The 22066-nt window shown below is 40.2% G+C and overlaps 2 protein-coding genes across 11 annotated transcripts in view; one reads left to right on the top strand and one right to left on the bottom strand.

Annotated features, from left to right (window-relative positions):
* FAM13C (family with sequence similarity 13 member C) overlaps window positions 1–11123 on the top strand; it is a 116097-nt gene extending 104974 nt beyond the window's left edge. For 4 of the 8 annotated variants that reach the window (XM_077183350.1, XM_054637187.2, XM_077183355.1 and 1 more), the window contains 5 exons: window positions 3463–3546; window positions 5822–5917; window positions 7143–7342; window positions 8309–8410; window positions 9182–11123. In XM_077183350.1, the coding sequence (XP_077039465.1) occupies window positions 3463–3546; window positions 5822–5917; window positions 7143–7342; window positions 8309–8410; window positions 9182–9305 (606 nt within the window). In that variant the 3' untranslated portion in view covers window positions 9306–11123. The remainder of the gene's footprint in view (window positions 1–3462; window positions 3547–5821; window positions 5918–7142; window positions 7343–8308; window positions 8411–9181) is intronic. The other 4 variants (XM_077183349.1, XM_077183356.1, XM_077183354.1 and 1 more) reach the window with 3 other exon arrangements.
* PHYHIPL (phytanoyl-CoA 2-hydroxylase interacting protein like) overlaps window positions 10824–22066 on the bottom strand; it is a 54517-nt gene continuing 43274 nt past the window's right edge. For all 3 annotated transcript variants that reach the window (XM_054637189.2, XM_054637190.2, XM_054637188.2), the window contains exons 2-5: window positions 21630–21826; window positions 16598–16772; window positions 15576–15693; window positions 10824–12170 (exon numbers count right to left, since the gene is read on the bottom strand). In XM_054637189.2, the coding sequence (XP_054493164.1) occupies window positions 11636–12170; window positions 15576–15693; window positions 16598–16772; window positions 21630–21794 (993 nt within the window). In that variant the 5' untranslated portion in view covers window positions 21795–21826 and the 3' untranslated portion in view covers window positions 10824–11635. The remainder of the gene's footprint in view (window positions 12171–15575; window positions 15694–16597; window positions 16773–21629; window positions 21827–22066) is intronic.

Below are 22066 nucleotides of genomic sequence, written 5' to 3'. Positions count from 1 at the left end.
TCTGTGCTAATTTTTTAGAAAGAGAAATGAAATGGAAAATGTGTTTCATAACCAGAAAACAAACAAAAAAGCAACAAAACCATGCTATTCTGTATAAAGCTCTAACATCCTAACAGCACAGACTGTAGGATAATATTTTCAGTCATTAATTTTTTTTATTAATGGGGTGAGATCAGATGACACCAAAACAAATGTCTCTGACAAAATCCAGTTCAAAAAACTTTCTTATAAAAATAAGTGGGTATCTGTCCCACTCATTTTTCAATTTTTTTGAACTTCCCCTAATTTTCTAAGAGAACCTTCTAAATTTAAGAAATGGCAATGCAGGCTTGGAATATTCTCACAAACAAGGAAGCAATATAAATTAGATGTTTGCACATTACAATATTTTCAATTTTTTTTAGAACAAATCTCATTTTCTTTTTGTTTTCTTATGGAGAGAACTTGTGTTTTAAAAACTATCTGTTAGCAAAGGTGCTTGGTAATAGTTATCAAAACTGCTGGGGAACAGAGGCTTGAGCAGGAATAACATGAAATCAAATTGATCTATTCCAAAATGATATATTTTAGTAGCTCCCTAAGCATAACATCAAAAAAGATTGGATTTTGATTATGAGTCATCCTGGACTTTTGGGGGAGAATGAGGTTTGTGGCACCAATGATGTGAAATAAATCAAGGATGTCTGTGGTAACAGCAAAGATCAAAGGCTTCATTTCAGCTACAAACAACTTTGGTGTTACTGTAGATGTATTTTCTGTGCAACATTTTGTTTTCTATATAACATTTAGATCCTGCACTAGAATCTGAGCTAGATTAATAGTAAACTAAGCAGCAGCTAAACTTTTTTTTTTTTTTTTGATATTTAGTTATTTTGGCCAAAGATAGCATTTCCATGAAAGCCTGCCAAGTTCTCCCCTGAAGTTCCCTGTGGAAAACCTCTAAAACCCAGCTGAAATACAAGTGGGAGCATGTGTGTCCTTAGAAAAGTGCAGAGTAAGATCCCAGTATATCTAAAGAGTACAGAGCACACGACCTGAATAGGAAACAGCAGAATATGGTTTCCAGAACCAAACACCCCTCCTGCAAAAAGCCTGTGAGTAAAGTCATTGAATGAGAAGGCAAAGAGAAAATTTGGGTTGGCCTGTGCATGGCTCAGTACCCCACAAAGGGGTGGCCACCTGTTCTTGTTTGTATTACATAAATTACCACCTCCCAGTATATTACTGGGAGATGGTAATTTGTGTAATAGCTCATCTTGGGTTTAGCTACAAGGCTTTAGGAAAAAAAATTAGGTTAAGAGTACAAATGTAAGAGTTCAAGAGATAAAAGGCAAATAAACACAAGTTTAGTAATACTGCTGAAAAAGCTGCACCAAATCCCCCAAAAAACAAATCCAAGACGCAGCTCCCAGCTTGGAATCCAGTGTGAGCGTTGGGTGGCTGTGACTGTGCCTCAGTGCCCCGGGGCAGCAGCAGCTCTGTGCTGCTCAGCTCTGGCTCACAGCCTTTCCCAGAGCAGCAGGGCTGGAGCTGGCCTGATGGGAGCTGGCACTGCTCTATGGAGGTGTCATGTCACTCGTTGCCTTTCTTTATACTTTTTGTTTCTAAGTTTGTGTTAAATGCTGCTTTGTAATGAGCACCACACATCCCTAAGTGGCAGACCAAGGCCCTGGGAACCTGACTCCGTGCTTGCATGGAAACAAAGCACTGCCTTTGACAGGCTCTGGGAAGGCCCAGCTCTCACTGGACTGTCTGTCCTTCTGTCCCCAGTTTGTATTTTCTGTCTGGAAAAACAATAGTGAGCTTCAAGGCATAAGCATGCAGGGAACAGAACAGACTAGTAAGGAAGATAACTGTACACAGCATTTTGTGTGCCTCTGTTCCAAGTTATGAAAACCAAACTACTACCTTATCTTTAGGAGAAGTCCTCCTTTTCTTTCTTTATATATCACAAATAACTTTTGCCTGCTGTATGAATGTTTGCAGCCTGTCCCCCAAGGCTTTTCTCAGACTGGCTCCCTCTATGTATCTGTCTTCTCATCATTGACCCACTTCAGTTCACATTCTCCTTGGCTATGAAGCAGTGTTTCTATTTAATTAGCATTGAATCTCCTGCTGCTGTATGTAGCCTACAGTCCTAAGATGTCTCAGACAATTCTGTAGTTTGTGACTCCAGCTGCCTTCTCTCATTTTGAAATTATCAGCTATTTCCAACTTAGCTGAATACCAACCTGTCTTGAGATTGCTAATAAAATGAGCTTTTGAAATAGGCTCAAATGCTAAGCCCTCTTGAGATCGTTTCTCTTGTGTAAAATCAATATTAATGATCACCCTATTTCTTCCCAACCACTCAGCTGCTCCAGGCTTAATAGTTTTTGAAAGAATTAACCTCATATTAATTGCAGAACTAGCTATAAATAAACAAATTGGCTGATTTATAATATTCCTGCATTCTAGTTAGCAGCTCATCTCTTAACATGAATGACAGACGATTTTAGAGTGATTAACTCATGCAGACCTTTTAGGAAAATGTGATTAGTAGTTCTGATTAATGGCTCTGTGCTGTTTTTGCATTTGAGCATCAAAGAAAAAATGTTTTGCTCCTGTTGAAGTTAATAGCAAGGTGCTCTGATATTAGAAGAGTGTCACTTCAAGGCTGATTTATTTTTAAAGGTAGGGTCTAATTGGTAGTCACTTTCTAGTTGTCACTACAAGCCCCCTTGTCATCAGCTCTCTGCAGAAAGGCCCCCTGTGTGTGTGCCCCAAGTCCATGGTTCTTCACATGACTTCATCTCCCCCAAACCTGGGAACACTGGCCCTAGCTCACGTGGCTCTGTTGTGACCTGGCAGAGACTCTGGGAAGTGACATTCTCTTCCTGTGTGCCTTGGTGTTCTGGCCCAGGTGAAAATAAGCAACTGTCAGGAGCAGGTCTAGCTGGGGAAAGGAGGAGACAAATACCTGTTACAGTGTGTGCTCCCCACAGCACACACCTGGACAGATACTGATATTCCCCAGCACTGAGAAATCAGTGTTCTTTTGGTACCAGTGACTCACACTGCAATCTTAGAAGAGAAATAAGCTGTTTGCCATTACAGGTTGGGTTTGCATTATTAGATCTTTATGTTCTACATCTCCTACCAGCCAAGGCAAATCTATTTCTTGATGAATAATTAAAAAGTTGAGGAATGCTCTCTATGAATTTTTTCAGCTTTCTGAGTATTTTGTCTAGAATGGTGGTTGTTCTCATTTTTTACAACAAAACATACTTAATATATATGTCATGTAATTTTGGACTCTGTTCTTGCTAAGTTAATGCCAAGTCCCCATTGACCTCAGTGCAGGCAGAAATAGAATTCATTATTAATGTTTATCTGGGAAGAAGAGATTATTAAACAGATATGTACCTGTACCCTTGTCATGAAATCCTGACTCATAATCTTATAAATAACTTTTTTAAATAGGATATGACAAAAAAGCAAATGGCTTTGGAAAAAATCAATCTTCAGAAATGTCTACTATATTTTGAGAGTATTCATGGACAACCTGTAAGTATGCCATGGAAAGATAGATAAATTAAAAATTATCTAACTTCTCTCACCAATATTTTTGGTATATTAAATATATTTAGATGAATTTTACACAATTAACATAATTTTAGTTATTTGAAACTAATTTTCTGGTAGAAGTGTTGTTTCCTGATACTGATGAATTTGGTTTATATGTTAGAAATTAAAATAAAATAAAAAGTGGCTCTGTATCTCTCCATGATTGGAAAATGCAAGGTTTGAGGATTTAATTGGAAGATTATATATTCACAGGAGATTTGGCTCTGTTATCATGTATGATTAAAATGCTTATCAGCTGAGGAAGGTTTTATATAGGGCACCATCTGAGATATGAACTACAAAATTACATGACCTGTTGTATATGTTTGCCTTTACTACACAGCAGGATTTAAACTATTTCTTAAAATCTCTTCAAGGGACTTCATTGCTGAATGTAGGTGCAAAGAAAAAAATGCCAAAATTGGTGAGATGATGATTTGAAAATTCCACAGCTGAGGAATTTCTTTTTGATATCAATGTCTGTATTCTTGTGAATGTCTGTTTCTGGCTAGTAGTTGTTGTGGTAGAGGAAAATGGAACTTGCACCACTGTTGAAAATTATGCCAGCTGTTAAAATTATGATCTGTTTCTGACCTCCTTTTTGCTTATCTTCTTTGGGCTTGGAATGAGAGCTGAGGGATGGAGTGAGTATGCAAGAAGGGTGTGAAGAAATTATATTTCCTAAGAAGGAAAAGAGAAAAAATAAATTATTAGTGACATGTAGAGATAAAAGAGACTTGATTCAGAAATAGGAAAGAGAATAACAGTGTGCCTTTGCAGCAGAGGGTTCAGAGAGTGTGTTCTGAGGGCTGAAGCAGCTCTGTTACAGCAGCCTTGAAACACAGTGCAGTGTGCTGGGGCTGATGTTTGCCCTGTGACACCTGGTATGGCTCAGCAGCATCTTTATCCAGAATTACCTGACAAGGTCAGACACAGAGACCACTGAGCAGGTTTAAAGCAAAACAAATTACCTCTTCTGGCTTGTTTGGCATTCCCTGGAGCTCTTAGGCGTTGTAGTTGAATGGAACATGATGCCTGGGGAAGAGAAGTGGGATAAACAAGCCCTGACCTTGCACAGTGAAGGGTGGCTCTAGAAGCAGCCCCCAAGCACTCCATCAGCCAGATGTGTGCAGAGTCACCAGCCTGTGATTGTCTACTGTCCCCCTTGCTCCTGCTGACCAGGCATTTGTCTATCTGAGCAGCTCTGGACTATTGTCTGCGCCATCAGCCACTCTGTGTCTCTTCAGACCTGCCATGTGTTCACTCATCAGAGTTGGGTGCACCTGGGCCTCTCTGCAGTGCCAAAAATCAGTGAAATTGCACCCAGGGGGTGCTCATAGGTGTGGGAGCTGATAGGCAGAGGGTGATGGTGGACTAGGGAGCAAATGACCCTGTTTGGACACTTTACCACTGAGAAAATTGTTATTTTGGGGGTGTAGGGGTGTGGTGGCATGGTGTGGCTAGTTGGCTGGTGGGGAGGGGAGGTGATTTGTCTTGGTTTTGGGTTTTCTTCCCCCTTGTGGAATTTGCTTGCTGCTTTTTCTTTTTTTTTTTTTCTTCTTAGTGCAGTAAGTCAATCAAGTGCACAGCTAGCTTCCTTAAGGCATAGTTTTGTATTTGTGAACATTTGTGGCTGGATCAGGCACTTAGCACCTGATTTAAAATCATATTCCCTTCCAAATCAATGCTCCAAGTGCTCATGAAAGGCCAAGAACAAAGTAAATGAACAGATGGTAAATGCCCATTGTGGAAGGCAGCTCAGGTGAGGAATGCAGGCAGCAATCCTGCATAGAGGCAGCTCCATGTGCAGCCTGCAGAGCCCTGTCCCAGGCAGGCTGTGCCATTCCTGCTGCTGTCATCACAGCTCAGGAGGTGAGCTGGCAGTGCAAGGCACAGCAGCAGCACACCTGAACTCCTCCTGCTCTAGCAGCAGCCTCAGAGAGAGAATAATTTACCCTCTGCCTGGGCAGTGTGGCTCAAGAAAGTGAGAAACTATACTGGGTATTCTCCATTAGAGAATAGATTGTCATTTTCCTTTTCAGAAATTGCATTGATTAAATTACACTTCCCATGGAATATCTATTGAAGCAAAATACATATCTGCTCATACTCTTCTAATACCTTTCTCAGCTTTACAGGAGAAAATGAGAATCTTTTAAATGTACCTTTTTATTTTAATTTTTGAGGGCTATGTTTTGTTATGATTTCTCCTTAGGTAACTAAGCAAGAAAAGAGTCTCATGAAACCTCTTTATGACAGATACAGAATTATCAAGAAACTTCTGGCTGCTCCATCTTTGATCACAACAATTGTAAGTTGGAAAGAATTCATCCAATGTCAAGGAAGCATACTAAATGCTGGGTTTGATTCCTACCTGTATGTCCATTTAGCAACAATAGAACTACTGATACCAAAAATCCTGCTCATTGGTTAATACAGGGTGTTGATACTTCAAAATGCTCTGTAAAATTCTACTTCTATGCATGCTAGAGATTCCAATGTACAGCAGCAGTTTCTGAGGCAAGAACTTCAGTGGGCTGGGTAAGACATTGAAGGCTGGCATTAGTTTTCCATTGTGGAAAACATCTGCAACACAGAAGGAAACCTCTCTCTTTCCATGAATGACCCTGCTGTCACTATATCTTACTTTTATATCTTATCAACAATGCTTTTATCAATCATGTAGCACATATATGAAATTTGTAGTACTTTAATATTATATTGGAGCAATGGAACAGTACTGGTTTCATAGTGAGTGAAGACAGTGGAAGTTAATAAGCATCTCTACCAAAAATACTAGTCTAATACTAATTGGGGCTAGGTCAATTAAAAAAAATATTATTGTCTTGTTAGATGACAGTGTAACTTTACATTTCTTTGAAAAACCACAGTGCAAAGCTTGGCATGCTTGCACACAGGTATTTCATTGAAAAATTTCACTGAAATTCCCCCTAAGTGGTACTTGTTAGGACCTTTGCCCTATGGAGTTTTTATGTTTAAGCCTTAGTTTCAATAGCTCAGCTTTTTTTTCTGAGGATGGAGGAATGTGAGCAAGACACCAATATCAGTCTACTCCAGTAGTTAACACTAGTGGCTATAAAACTGTGGAATCTCTTCCTCCAACTCTTTCTACAGGCAAAACATCTGGATATAATATACACACAGGAGATGTGAATATAAGAGGAGTAGAAGTTCCAGCCAGACTGCATTGTTTACATAAATACAGAATGTTAGTTAAATCTTTGCTACATGTAAAGGCTTTTGGGCAGACAGAAATAAATTGCTAGCTAGAGATACTTGGGAGCAGGGCCAGCTTCTGTCCTTTGCAACCCTGGTAGGCAATGCCACCCAGTGACCCCATGAGTGCTTTCATGAACAACCTCAGGCAGACCTGGTAAACCTTTCAATATGTGTGTTCTGTTTTGAATACGTCCAGGAAGTCAGATCCTAATTCTTTACACTGTCAGCCTATTACTGGAAGTATTGTAATACTGTATTGTAAACAATTAATTGGATAATGTTTTGCATTTCCCAAGCAGGAGGAAGAAGACTCAGATGAAGACCATTCTCAAAGCAGCCATGAGTTATCATCTGGCCCAATGTCTTGCTTCCCTGTTGAAGAGCACCTGTGTTACTCACAGGAGGAGAGTGAGCCTGCACATATTTCACCTCTGGATGAAAAGAAAGTTTACAGGCAAACAGCCTTGTCAATGTCCAATTTACATGAGGCAACAATGTAAGTTCTCTCTTCCCACCCTGACATGTTTTAAAACATTTCTTGTAGACTTTGTAAGTGAAATATGAGCCTTTAAGAGAAATATGAGCCATACTTGTTGCAAAGGTACATTCTATACAAAGGAGTGATTTAGTGCTTTGTCATGGGAGAGAGGAGGCAGAGGAGATTCATTGTTTGGGCAGTACACTGGTGGTTTGAGTTGTTTATTCAAACAACTTTTTGAAGAGAAAGGTAACTTGTGTCTTCCAGGAACAGATATGTTCTCATACCTTAGGGGATGGTATCTTTCCTTTGATTGAAAGGTCTTAGATGCATAAGATGCATAAATGAAGCTAACTAGACTCTAACACTACAGAAATCAAATAAAAATTACTTAGATTTCTATGTAACTCAACTATGTCCTCAATAGTTTGCTCATAAATTCTGGGAAGATATTTCTGTGTATTTTGTCACTATGCAAAAAAAAAAAAATAAAAAGAAAATTACCAGGAGCAAATGTCATAACAGAATTCTCTCTCTGATTAAACCCTTATTCTCTGAACACTAGCTAAAACATGGCCTCCAAAAATTATGCTTCTGGGTACCACTAGCATTTCAAGTGCATCACAGTAATGATTGGGAACAGCTGCAAATAGGAGCAGGGCTTGCATGTTGACTGTAATTCAGTTGCAGCATTTCCTCCTGTGAGATACTGAGCCCTGTCAACTCCATGAATTCCACAGGGAATTTAGGCCAGTGGCAAGGCTCAGTCCTGAATGCTTCCTCTCTTCCATCGACCAGAGTCTCTGCCTTCCTTTATTAGCTGGAACACCAGTAAAGGGGAAGGAGAACTGACTATGGAGTGTGAGGGAATGTCTTGGGGCTCTGGTCAGTGCCTGCCAAGGGCCCAGAGCAGAAGGTCAAATCCAGGGCTTTACAACCCTCCCAGGCACAAGGGGGGTTCATGTTCCTGTCTCTGTTCCACAGGCCAGTTCTGCTCGAACATCTCAGAGAAACAAGAGCTGATAAGAAGAGACTTCGCAAGGCTCTCCGAGAGTTTGAGGAGCAGTTCTACAAACAGACAGGAAGGTAACTCAGCAGAGCCCTCTCCTTGTCCCCTTTGGCTCCTGTTTGTCTCTGTGAGGGTGGACACTCTGGGGTGAGCAGGCAAAGGGGCTGCACCTAAGGGCAGCAAAATACCCTGGAGATGTCTGGTCTCTGGAGATGTCCATCTGTCTCTCTGCTTAGCTCCTTCAAAATGTGGTCATCCATGAGAAAAGCCAGGATTTGGGGATCTTCCAGGACATGCCTGCAATGGGTTTATACCTCAGCAGGATATTCCCTGAGCTGAAGGGAGGCTGCTAAAAGTCTCTTTCTGAGGATGTCAGTCTGCAGGGAATAGACTTGGCAGTTGGGCCATTTTTAAACATCCAGATTTTAAAGCCAGAAGCCACTGTTTTTTTACCCAGAATTAAATACGGGATATTTTTCACTCTGTTTTTCCTCCTCTTCTTTTAGCAAACATTTTTGTTGAAAACCATGTTGGTTTCATATATGGGCACTGTTAACAGTGGTAACTGGTAACCATTTTCAAAGCATTATTATGACTTCTCCACATATTTGAGAATCAAGTAATTATGCTTCCACAGCTGTCAAGAAAGTTGCCTATTATATGAAAATTCAGTGTTTTAAAGATGACTTTATTTCTGTATATTAGAGCTTTTTGGTCCTGTCAAATTATCTCAGTCATTTACAGTCAGTAAAAAAACCCAATCCTCATTAGTTGTTGCAGAATTAATTTTTAAGATTGTTCTCTTCTTACTCATAAAAAGTGATGGTGCTTTTATTTGTTTTTCATAGGAGTCCTCAGAAAGAAGATCGGGTACCAATGGCTGAGGAATACTCTGAATACAAGCACACAAAAGCCAAAATCAGGCTCCTGGAGGTTCTCATCAGTAAGCATGATATTTCCAAAACAATTTGAAGTGAATGCAATGCTGTGATACTGTTCTCTAGGGAAAAAAATATCCAAGCAAACAAACAAGTAATGAAAAAGAGAAAGTAATTTTACAGGTCTTGGTCTGCTGCACGATTATTTGACACACTGAGATTTTTGATGCACTTTACCAATTATAATAGCTGTGATGAGAGAGGACAGCAATATGCAAGAATATTAAGCACGGGTGAGTGGAATATAGTATATATTTTTCCTTTTGAAAAAGCCTTGAAGTGCACTGTGAGAATGTTAAGAAATTAAAAGGATGCTGAAGTAATGTAGATTCTCAGTTTGACCTGCTCTAAAAGTGTGAGGAAATGTTCTGGAGGTTTTTAGTACATCTTAGTACATGCTAAAGTGCCACACGTTTGTTTCCAGAATTAACATGTGTTATAATTAATTAGTAACGTTGGCTATTAGGGTGCTGATTCACTACATTGAAAGAAATGAATTTGAGTGAGTGAAGGAAACACTTAGAACATACTCTAGTTGTCAAGAAAGAGCTGCCATTCAATTCCAGGGGCTTCAAAGAAAGGTGCATAGGAAGAACAGTGCCAGGGCTGGGAGCAGAGCAGTGATGCTGCTTATGCAGGAAAAGGCCAGAAAGAGACTGCCAGACAGAACTAGTGGTGTTACAGGAATAAGAGAAAGTGCTTGGCAAAATGGAACAGCTGCAGGTTGCTGAGAGAAGATGGAGCAAATGTACTGGCTGCTGTCCTTTTCACTAGTTCACAGGACATGGCTCACAGAATTTAGAAGTCAGTAAATAGATCAGCTACATGCTAATTTTGATTTCTCTATTAACCTTTGCACTTTGGTTTGCCTGACACTATAACATTTGCTTCTCTAACTACCAAAGCTCGTTTAAACGCATGCACTTTGTAAAATGTTGAAGTACTTCTTGTGTTATAAATTGCCACATATATATATATAAAACAGGACTAGATTACTGCATTATGCTAAGATATTTTGGATAGATAAAGTACATGGTATATAAGTGAGTGTCACAGTTATCTGATGAGGACTGCTAGACTTCTTGTTTACTGAAAATAAGGTTAGAAAATGTTATTTTTCCATTGGAGTTATGCATCTTTCTTAACTTTCAGAGCACCACACTTTGTAATACTAAGGAGAATTGTCAGCGTTTATGGTAGGCCATCGGTGTGAAAAGTGGGACTAGTAATAGAAAGATTATCAGCAGGTTTTGTACTAGCAATGAAAAGCAGGGAGTCTGGGAAATTCCTACCCCAGACAGAAAGGAGGGAAGAATTACTTAAAGAAAAAATAAGGGACTGGAACCAGTTGAATCATGTTTAGTGTTTTGCTTTACCTGTCATTTTGTATTGACCACATAGTATAAGCAACCTGTTTTTTTATCTTGGTAAGAAGAAGAAGATTTTGATTTTATAAAGCCTATTATGTACCAACCATGTTTGTATTTATCTAGTATGTAATGGCATGATTTGGAAGATGTACACATCTTCAAGTACTAGGGAGGAAAAAATATGAACACTAAAAAAAGGAATTTTTTATTTTTCAGCCGTTTGTTGTTTCAGTGTACTGATTTAATAATTTATAACTTAACTTTTATGAATCAGAAATGGTCTTCATAAATCTGTTTTAATTAAAGTCATCTAGAGCAACAGGAACAGATACAGAGCTATTTGAAGTTTACAAACTACATCTTTGATAAGGGAAAATGATTTAATGACATGTATACAATTGATATTAAAATGTAATCTATATATTCTATATGATTGTATAATATTTTATACAACAGTACAAATAAAATATTTTTCTATTATATTTATTATGTCGAGACACAGTTTCTGTTTTCAGTTAGCTAATATAAATAACATAAATAACACTGTCAAACAACACGTTGGAAGTGCTGACATTTCTAGGCTCTGAAATTCAAATCATGCTGCAATTACAACCTTTCATGCTGTTCAGTTATCCCAGTACTTGTTCAGTAGTTAAAATGAATGCATATTTAAACACCATTTATAAGCCGTTATTTTTATTTTGCTAAAGCAGTTTATATAGGATTTTGTTATGTTTGGCAAGAAACAGAAACAATTTTTGCAGCATCTAGGTATAAATGGTTGCCAGAAAGAAATCCAGGACTTCTAATCATTTAAAGCATCGGGGGAACAGAAGGGAAAGAGGGAGAGAAGAGATCCTAAGAAGGCTATTGGAGGTTTTGAAGACCGGTAGTTGCTTTTGGTGACAGCGGCATGTGCATGCTTCCGACAGAACTGTCTGACTATGGAAATGGGCAACAGAGGTTTGAAGGCTCCTAAGGAACGAGGGCAGTTTTAACGTCCAACACTGATATTGCAGGTCTTGCAGCTGGGATCTTTCTTTGCATTTGCAGTAGACAAGCTCATTAGTTGGTGACCAGTAATTTCAGCAACTGTGCCAAGGGAGAGATCCACAGGATCAGTGTAAATTACTTCCAAAATAACATCCTGGGCATGATGGTAAACCATGACCCCGTCTTCTTCGTCGCAGGTCAGAAATTTGTTATCTTTGATGTTCAGCTGGGGAAGGCGCTGCTTACAGAACTCATCTCCCGGCGACCCCACCGGGGCGATCACGAGGATGACGTAGTGGTAGGCTGTGTACATGCAGTAGAAGTCTCCAAAGTACAAGTTAGTATTTGGGTTGAAGAGTTTTTCAGCTGCAATCTCATACCTGTATCTTCCATAGGGTGAATCTTGGGGTGGCTTGCCAGTGTTAAACTCAGTGTTGCAGCTAAAGAAGATGCCTTCCAGCTTCCCACTGATCGGAGAGCCATGGCTGCCACTGTTATCCTTAACAGAGGGCTGCATAGCATTCCCATGATGCTCTCTACAAATGAAGCACTGGTATTGTTTATTTTGTAACACATAGTAAAGAAAAAGTGGAAAGTTAGGACATCATGCTGTTTAGAAACAGGACTGAAGGGACACAAAGGAAAATCATTAAACTGGAAGACAGGGTCTTTTTTGTATTGACCACATAGTATAAACTGTTTTTTATCTTGGTAAGAAGATTTTGATTTTATAAAGCCTATTATGTACCAACCATGCTTGCATTTATCTAATATGTAATGGCATGATTTGGAAGATTTAGTGTCAGGGTCTTAAGACCAAGAAAATCAAATGCCATCAGACTTGGGAAGAGCTAGAATAATTCCTGTTCAAGGGGAAAATCTGCTTTTCCAGCCTGCTTTCTCTGTCAGCGGTCTGTGTATCATAAGCAGGCAAAAAAAAGCACAAACAAAAAAGCCCCCAGTCACAAGTATCTTTAATTAGCTGATTTGTTCAGACTTACACTACATTTCTAACAATAAACACATGTTGACTATTGCAAGTCAGTCTCCATATGCTGAATATACTGTTTGTTAATAGGTATTTTTAGCATAGGCAGTATATAGTTCATGTAGAACACTGCCAGTGAAAGTTATTTCTGAAGGATGCTTTTTAGAGAGGTTATAGGAAAGAATGTACTGTCTGCCAGTATTTTTTGTCCCCAGATGATCATTTCAAGTCTAATTGGTCTACTGCTGACTTCAATCAGTGCAGAGCTGGGCACAGAGAATTAGGCAATTTGGTTAGTTTCCATTTTGGTTGGTATCCAGCTTCTGCAGTCACTAGTCCTAAGGGGAAAAAAATACGAACTTTTTTTTTTTTTTTTAAACTTAGCTCAATTTTATCCAGTGAAAAGAAATATAGAATGCACAAGTGAATTTTTAAAATCCCAAATCCCAAATTGCATTCAGCAGCATTAGGCTGTGAAATTTAGGAGAATACTCCAAAACACCCCCTCTAACCCTCCTTAGCACCTGAGATTTTATGTATAGCAGGGCATTCCCCAATATTTGTGTCCCACACAACTCTGAACATGCTCCAGTGGCAGCTTTGGCTCCCTCTACACCTGCAACCACATAATACCTGAAAGGGAACCATCCCCTTTTGTAAGGAAGTCCTGCAAAACACCATATCTGCTAGGCACCCTTAGAACAATGTCTTTATACTCACTGACATGACAGACTAAAAATGCATGAGGGGCTGGAGATTCTTATGATTTTTATATTCTCCTCTTGCTTTACTTTTACTTTTTTTTGTTTTCTTCTTTCCTTCTTTCAGGAAAGGGGAAAATAGCCAAGAAAGACTGTTCTCTCTCTGCTTCTAACTTGCAAGAGGTCTGTGTAAAATGGTGCTGTGTGGGAGAAGGTTTTGCTTGGTTAAAGTGGGAGGTAGCAGTCAAAGCAAACAAACTCAGTGTATACATTACAAATCAGCTCTGAATCAACTCAGTAATATCTCCAGATGTGATTAGTTTTTCATTATTTGTAATCTCCTCAGCAGCACATCTTTATTTTACTCTAAGATACATTTCAGAAGTTTTCTGAGCCATTCAAATACTACCTACTTATTGTCTCAAGCCCAATTTCATAAGACATTGATTGGAGTGGGGAAGTATAATTAGTATTTTATGACTGAAGAGGTTACTAGGGAGGGAAAAAAGAGAAAAAAAAAAAAAGCTGAATAAGCTTAAATAACCACCTGAAACCTCTGCAACCTGAAAAGTCAGGCTTCATTCTGAGAAAGCAGGTTCCATTTCTGTGGCAAGATACTGACATCCAGTGGCCAATTAGGCTAATTATAGGTTGCCTTTTTGGGGGATCTGAGCTGCTTTTGGTACTCCCAACCCAGGCAAGCTGCAGTGACACAAACACCCCTTCTGAGCTCACCTCAACCCCTCCATTAGGGGCTGCTGCTTTAGCACTAGGAGCAGCTGCCTGTATGCCAATGCTACCAGAGCTTTTCCAGGCTGTGTGATGACACCAGAGACCATGCAGGCATGGGATGACAAGGAATTTTCCCTAATAGGAAGCATGTGGGTAGGGCTTTTAACATAGCATACAGACAGGTGTACTGGGGAAGGATTAGCCCTTGTGACTGTGTTAGTCTGTTTCTGATCACAAGACGTGACCATCAGCCAGTTCTGGTAGTTTGGCTTCCCACTGGCCTGGTAAAACAGCTTTTTGTCTCCAGCTCACTAACAGAGGGAAAACAAACCCATCTCTATTGGTGTCAAACCAAGAAAGAACTTAGCAGGAAGAAGAGGAACAGATAGAGTGCAATCAATTGGAGTCACATTTGGCAGAACAAGTCCAAACCCACAGCTATAAATGCACCTCAGTGGCAATTTTCAGCACTAATGGACACAAAGGCAGATGCACTATGATTACATAGCTGAAAACAAAGCAATGTGAGGATCAGAACAGCACAGGCATTTCCCTTCTGTGGTATCCAGCCCAGGATGGCAGCAGTGGTTATGGTTATCGAAGAACCTCAATTTATTCTCTACCTCTACTGAGTTTTGCAGCTGTGTCCCTATGTGCAATGAAATAATCCTTCCAAAACACAGAAAGGGAAGAGCAAGCCCATGCTCTGCAATATCCAACACACTCTAGGAATAAATTAGATACCCAAGACTACAAAGTGGGAATGTTTCCAAATATAGTGGAGTCTGTTCTTTGAAGCTGGATTGCCTTGAGTTGTTTTAAAAACTTTCCATTCTAGGCAGGTACTAGTGGGACACTCACATAGAACTGAAATTATGAGGCCCAGCAGGAGCCCTATCTCCTGATGAATATTAAAGAAGTGCAGTCAGTGGTGCAGCCTTCCAACACACTGCTTACCTCTCATCCATGTTCTTCTAACAGGAGAAGGTTACTCTGTGTGGCTGTTCTGCTCATGCAGCATGAGCTTTGACTCCTTCTATCAAAAAGTCTGCTTTTCTCTTATCCTGATGTTTCCCACCTTGTGTATAACTGCATTTGGGCATGGAAATAGGATGGTTGTACATGGGAGAGCAAATATTTGAGATGGAACTCTTACATGCAGGCAAACGCCTGTGCATATGGTTGTACACTCCTACTGTCAGTCACCTCAGTCTTAATTTCTCAGTACAATGGAAATATTTGGCTACTAAACTCTCCATTATGGTTACAGATGCTTTTATGAGGTTGGAGCCCCTGTGAGTACCTCAGTTTCTGCTTCAAAATAGACTTTTATTGCCTAATGGAGGTGCTGAGTTAAGCAAGGAGAAAGAAACAAGTTGTGTTTTATTCTTTGCCTTCCTCTGAATGGGCTATAAAGCATACAGGCATTCTGCTCCAGCTTCAGCACAGCTGTCTCTATTTACTTATTTTCATTACTCCTTTAATTTGCCAAAGGACTTTGAATATGTTTCGTTTCTTACCTGATATAATCAAAGTATTCTTTGTGCTGATTCCGATAAAAAACAGACAGTTTAAGCATACGGCCTGCAATCACTTCAGCTTTTTCCAATAGCTGTGTTAGGTGAACTTTTGAATAATCTGGAAAGGAAAGACAAACTGCTAGTACAGGGGGCAGGAAAATCCACAACACTCTCCAAAAGCCACAGACACATGAAGACTGAAAACTTGGTAATATACATCACATCATGCCCCAGTTTTCAACAGTGGCAACAAGCAAATCAGATGGCAGGAGCAGGTGTTTGTGATTCTCCCCACTCCTTCCTCATGAAGACTCTGCAAGCTGGCAGCAACTTTCAGCTCAGGATTTCCTATGTTAGAGCTGGTTTCCCTGTATTTGGGACTGCAGTGCAGCTCAGGACTGCAGAGGAGCTCAGGACTGCCCTCTCTGGCTCATATCAGTTGATAAACTATTTGCTACAGTATACCTGGTTGTGAGCCAGTAACCAACGACAGTACTAACAAAGCTTGCTTAGGACCCAGTTTAAATCGTCAGCTTTTACACAGGCATGCACAGTGACAGCAGGTCATGAACATTCAAAGGAAACCTTATAAATCAAAGATAGGGCAAAGTGACCCTCGAGATGGGGTGTTGATGGTGCTGAGGCTTTGCAACATTCAGAGAAGGCAGAGCAGCAGAATGTCTTAAGCTGTCAGGCAGCTGCCCTTCTACCTTTACCCCACAGGTGCTGGTAGCCAGTGACAGGCACACAGGTGGCCCTTTCCTAGCCTGGGACAAGCAGTGGTGCCAGGCACAGCACTTTGGGAGAGCTAAGCTATGGCACAAGCACAGGGTAGTCCAGCTGCCTCTGCTTAACGGGCCAAACCTTGGCACATACAAAGCCTAAAGTGTGAATTCCAGTTTCCAGGGGTGACTATTGAAGGGCACCAGCACAGCTGGCACTGGCAGGTGCCCAGCCCAGTGTGGCAGCAGAGGCAGCACTCACTGACTGCAGCCTGTGGAACAGGATCCCTCAGCTGTTACCTGCGGTGCAGAACTCGATGATTTCGCTCCACTCGGACACGACGTAGTCGCCATCGACCTGCTTGGAGGCCGTCTGCACCGCCACCGTGTACTCTGTCCTGGGGCTCAGGAACCAGTGCCCGCGCACCGTCATGGGCAGGGGAACGGCCTTGGCCACCAGCTTGGTGGGCACATCCTGCACAAACAAAACACCAAAGGACACACAGTCAGCAGTGAAACCAAACCAATCTGCCACCCTTTCCTTCACGGCTTTTGCAGTAGTCCCCAACCCTGAGATGGCTCTCATCTGCAAAATCGTGTTATTTCCCACAGTTTGTCGGTGCAGCAAGGTGAGCAATGACAGAGGATTGTGGTGTAAAGCCTGTTCTAAGAGACATGGGGATAACTTGCATGTATGAATTAATTATTTGTTCCAAGTGACTGTAGAGCTATTATATATAGCCCAAATAGGTAATTATCTCTAGGCCCATTTATGCTTAATATGCAAAGAAAGAAAGACATGCTATTGAGAACAAAGGTATCCTAATTTAAGAGATTCTTGTGCTCTCACTGTTTTCCTTTGGCCAATGTTATCAAACAAAATTCCTCCTGCTGTCAATCAGTCCAGCTACACTGCTGCTACAACCTTCCAAACTAAATTTCAACAGAGAAAATGAAACACATTGCAGAGTAACTATGGCTGGTTCACATCTTTCAAAATACCCTTCTGTACAGCAATGCCCAGAAGAAGCAAACAGCTTGAGCCTACCACTGAATCTCCTGCTTTCCCCTCCACTGCCCCTTCAGATCCTCTGTTTTGCTCTTCCAGTATATCACAGCCCCAGGGTACAACCAAGAAAAATAGCTGCTTGCTGTAGTTGAAATACTTGATTTCTACAGTACCACAGACTTTGGTACAGACCACCAAAGGACAGAAAAAATGGAAGAACAGGACATATTATGCAAGAACTGTGGAGGAAAGGACTCACAATGGAGTGCAATGATTCTCTGTAGTATACCTGGGGAGCTGCAATAGAATGAGAGATATTTATGACTGAATATTCACCAGTAATAACAGAATAGTAAGACAGCTGCCATGTGAAAAGTGGGCACTGTAAATGGCATCCTTAACTGTCCACCTATAAATCCTAGTCCACAATCATCTACCTATATATAGCAGTACTATACAAGGGCTATAGGTAGATGGACTACTGTAGTAGTTCATAGCATAGTAGTCTTTAAAGGAAAAAAGGAATAGAAGGGGGATATTTCCTGGTCATAATCACTAAGCAAGATCTGAAGGATTTTTTCCCCCCTTGTCTTCTATTATGAAAAAAGGTCTTTCTCCTTTTGTTTTCCTATCAACAAAAAATTATCTTCAGTTTCTGTATTACGAAACTAAAATTAGCAGCTTGGGATATTACAAGAACTGATGTAATTGAGTGATAATCCAGGGTAAAATTTTGTTGTTATGATTTCTCTTTTGTTAATTATCATTTAAATCAAATAATAGTTGGATGAAAACTTTATCTGAAAAGGAGAGAGCTGTGCATGCTACAATTCATAATATGTAGAGAAAAATTACAAAGAAAAAAAAACAAACAAACACCAAATGACATTTAAAGCTACCACCCCAAAAGGCATCCCACTGGACTGAGTCTGCTACTGCTAATGCAGTCAGCAGGTGCCACAGTTAACATCATTGGTCTTCCTGTCACCTCTTCTTGGGTTATTGAAAAAGAGCTCCCACCTGGGTCAGATCTCCGTGCTCACACCCCAGTGGTGGCTTTTTCCCCATCAATTTTGTCAGTTTTCATGTAACATTGAAAGCCTTGTTGCCCCTGGTGTCAAAGCCTTACCCTCCAGCTGTGCATCAGCTACCTCTTTTTACCATACCAAAAAAGGGAGAGACTGACAAAACAAAAAGGGTAAAAAGAAAGGGGCAGTCCACCACAGACCTTGCACAGCTGGAGAGGAGGGGTAGATGTGATGCTTCTCACAACTCTAATCTGCTGGTTTTTTCCTAAGCAAACACCACGTTTTTTTAAAGGCCACAATAGAGAAGAAATATTCAAATGTTCACATTGAGGATCCTCTGGGGATTCTCCACTTCTCCCTTTCATCTTCTGCTCAGTTCTCATTCCTGGCTGAGCCACCAAAGAAGGGCACAGCAGGTACTGTGCCAGCTCAAGGAGAGCCAGGATTCTAGAGTGGCAGATGGCTGCTCCAGTACCAGCACCCACCAGACAGCTCCAAAGGTACCTAGATGGCAATAATTTCTAAGAACAGCCTGTGAGCTTTGAATAACTAAGCAGCAAGGTGTATGAGTCTCTCTATTCTCCTTTTTAGGAAAAGAGGCAGCTTTCAGTCTTCAACTTTCTCCCATTTCATGTTACCCTTCCCTTTGCCAGGTCATCTCATAGAACACATTGTGGGAACTCAGCACACCCGGATTCTGGTCCCAGGTTGGTTAAATATTTGAGTATTTTTCTTATTACATGGGAGTAATCATATTTTCATATTTTAAAAGAGAGGAGGTATGCAAAATTAATTGAAAAGAAGACAAAATCTCATTGCAATTCTAGTCTTTGCACACCACTACCAATACAAACCTTCTCCTTCACAGAGATGATGACGATAGTCAAAAATAATAAAAATATATGAACCCTAAGTATGCTGAATATACTTTATATATTTGCCAACAGAAACAGTATTGGAAGGTTGAATCATTCCCAGATACACAAGAAAACAAAGAGCTCCCTTTCCTGAGGTACAGCATGGATCTATCAGGTGAAGTCAATATCCCAAGTAACTTACAGCCACCTGAGCACACTGATACTTAATGTTCATTCTGTATAAAAGTTAGAAAATGAGCTGGTCCCTTGCATTAAGACCTATGAGAGAGAGGGGCACTTGCAGTGCTTTACCCTACCTATAAGCTAGGTAAGGATGGATTCTTCTTGCACAGGCCAGGCTGCTGGATGGCTCCTAGGAGGAAATCCCAATGCTCTGTTTTATATCGAGGCAGTAGGGCTCACTGTTTTCTCTCTAAAAAAGCTCTGCTAGGAGAAAGGACAGTGTTATCCCCCTCCTTTATGCAAAAGCCTTGTTAGGAAATCAGGGGATGGGTGGAGACTGAAAACAGTTCCCTGCTGTGAGGATTCAGGGCTGGGCTATCAGCTCCTGTGGCTGAGCTTCAGCTGGGAAACTCCTGTGGCTGACTTTAGAGGGAGGAAGGATGCTTGTCTTGAACCACACCTGGCTCACACATTTGGAATCTGAACACTTCAATTATCAACCAAAGTTCATTCTAGAAGTTGTGCTAAATATTGCTTAGTACTAAAGATGCATGAAAGAGAACACCCAAGTGCTCTGGCACAGAGCTGGACTATTCAAGCAGTGCTCTACTATTGTCCACCCTCTCTCTACTCTCTGGATCTCTGTCATTCAAGCTTGGGAACAAAACCATCAAAAAATCACAGCAAAAAATCTTAACAAGTCACTAACAAAATTAATAGCAATCAATTTTTAGTTAATTCTGAAAAGACATCCAAAATATTCATCATTTTAATGGATAGATTTTAGTCTCCTGTTCTTAAACCAATTGCCTTTGTCCTTTGACTAAATACTACTGCACAATAAAAAACTAGGGAATTGGTGAGAAATTAATAAAAATAAATCTAGTAGCTTTTCTTTATTTTACTACCAATATCCTTTCCCCCCTTCCATTGTAAGTCTAGTCTCATTGCTGTGATAAAGATTCTGAAGTGTATGTGGTGTTTGCTCTACTACAATGGCTCTACTTTTCACAAAAATAAATGTTCCAAGTATACACCAGTTAGCACATGAGTGAAAAAACATATAGAATAATAAAATAAATGAAATTAGAAAGAATCCATCCCACTTTAGGGAGTATATTAATTCCTGCAGTATAAAAAGAGAATTTCAATTCAAAGGCAGTCAGTCCAAAATTAGTACGAAAAAAGCAAAAGTACCCTACTTTATTTGCTATTACAATTAAAAATGGGGAATAATATGTGCCTATTATAACATTAGGTTCAGTAGTGTTTCACACACTGCAACAACCTGGCCAAACATGTAAAATTCTCAATTTCAAGAAACAGTAAGTGATTTTTCGTTACTCTTACTGCATATGTTACTTCCAGCCAAAAACAACAACATCATCAAAGGTCAAATAAGAAAATTATACACCTGCCAGTAACAGAAATCTCATGAAAAATACTCTCACAATAAAAAGCCTCAGAGAAATTGGTGGAAATATCTTCTGTTTATCTCACTGGCTTAGAAACCAACAGTTATTTAGGTGCTGAGAAAATTACAGCCTTTACATTTGTTTGGACAGTTATTTGTGCCTTGGCAAACCTTATCTTTTAGACAATGCCAACATTATTTTTAAATTTGAAGAATGTTCTATCTCAATGTTTCTCTAGACATCTCAGTATTTCAACTGTTCTGAGGTCAAAGCAAATTTTGCTGGATTTGGTAAGTAAGGCATTTGCAGATCCTGCAATGCCTTCAATATGTTCCTGCACCAGAGGCTTGAGGAAAGAGGCCAGATGAATATTCAGGTCACAGTGCTGAATGCTGCAAACTAAAATTGCTGGAAGCCTTCCTGAAGTGCATTAGAATTTGTGGCTCTTCTGTTGAAATGATATGTGTTGCTCTCAGGAGTCTGTCACTGAACAGGCAGAGAATACACACACATTTTGTAAATAATGATAAAGAACCAGTCAGGAATAAAAATGGCAGTCTTGCATTACATTGTAGAGGTACCAAAAATGCTTTCAAATGAAACAGAAAAGGTAATGTGCAGTTCTCTGTGAAACAAATGTATTTGTGTGTACATGCACACAGGCTGGAGACAGAGGAGGTACTCTGAGTAAACAAAAATTCCATCAGATTAATCAAAACCCACCTTTGCTGGATATCCAATTCCTGTTTCCCATGGCCTGGCTTTGAAAGGTTAATAAAACACAGAGATTCATCTGTTTAAAATCAAGCATTTGTGCCTTGATTTTTAAATGAAAATTACCTTGTGTTTGAATTTGTTGGAATTCTTGTTTTCTTTCTTGTTGAGATCGATGAAGTAATGAGTAATGCGATCCTTGGATTTAGAATCCATGTCCCAAGAAATCTTGAAGGAGTCACACGTGATGTTACTTATTTTGATGTTGTGTGGGACTGGAAGCTCCTCCATCTCTGCAATCCCACTATCTTGTGATTTATTCCCTGCATGGAAAATAAGCATGATTTGTTCAGTGAAGGACCCATTTGATCAGTGTTTTGTGTGCATTCAGTACCAGCACATCCCTGAACAGCCTTTCACAAAGGCTCACAGGGGGTCCCCAGCAGCCACTGGGGTACAGTTACACAAATCTGGGTGTCAGTGATGGAAAGCACTGGAAAGGGATGAAATTCCTCAGGTGAATAAGCACTAATAACACAGTGCACAGAATGGCTGGCATCACC

The sequence above is a fragment of the Agelaius phoeniceus genome, chromosome 9, assembly GCF_051311805.1.
Source record: "Agelaius phoeniceus isolate bAgePho1 chromosome 9, bAgePho1.hap1, whole genome shotgun sequence".
NCBI classification, from domain to species: Eukaryota; Metazoa; Chordata; class Aves; order Passeriformes; family Icteridae; genus Agelaius; species Agelaius phoeniceus.
Note: the sequence above shows the minus strand (reverse complement) of the source record. Positions and strands in the feature narration are given on the sequence as shown.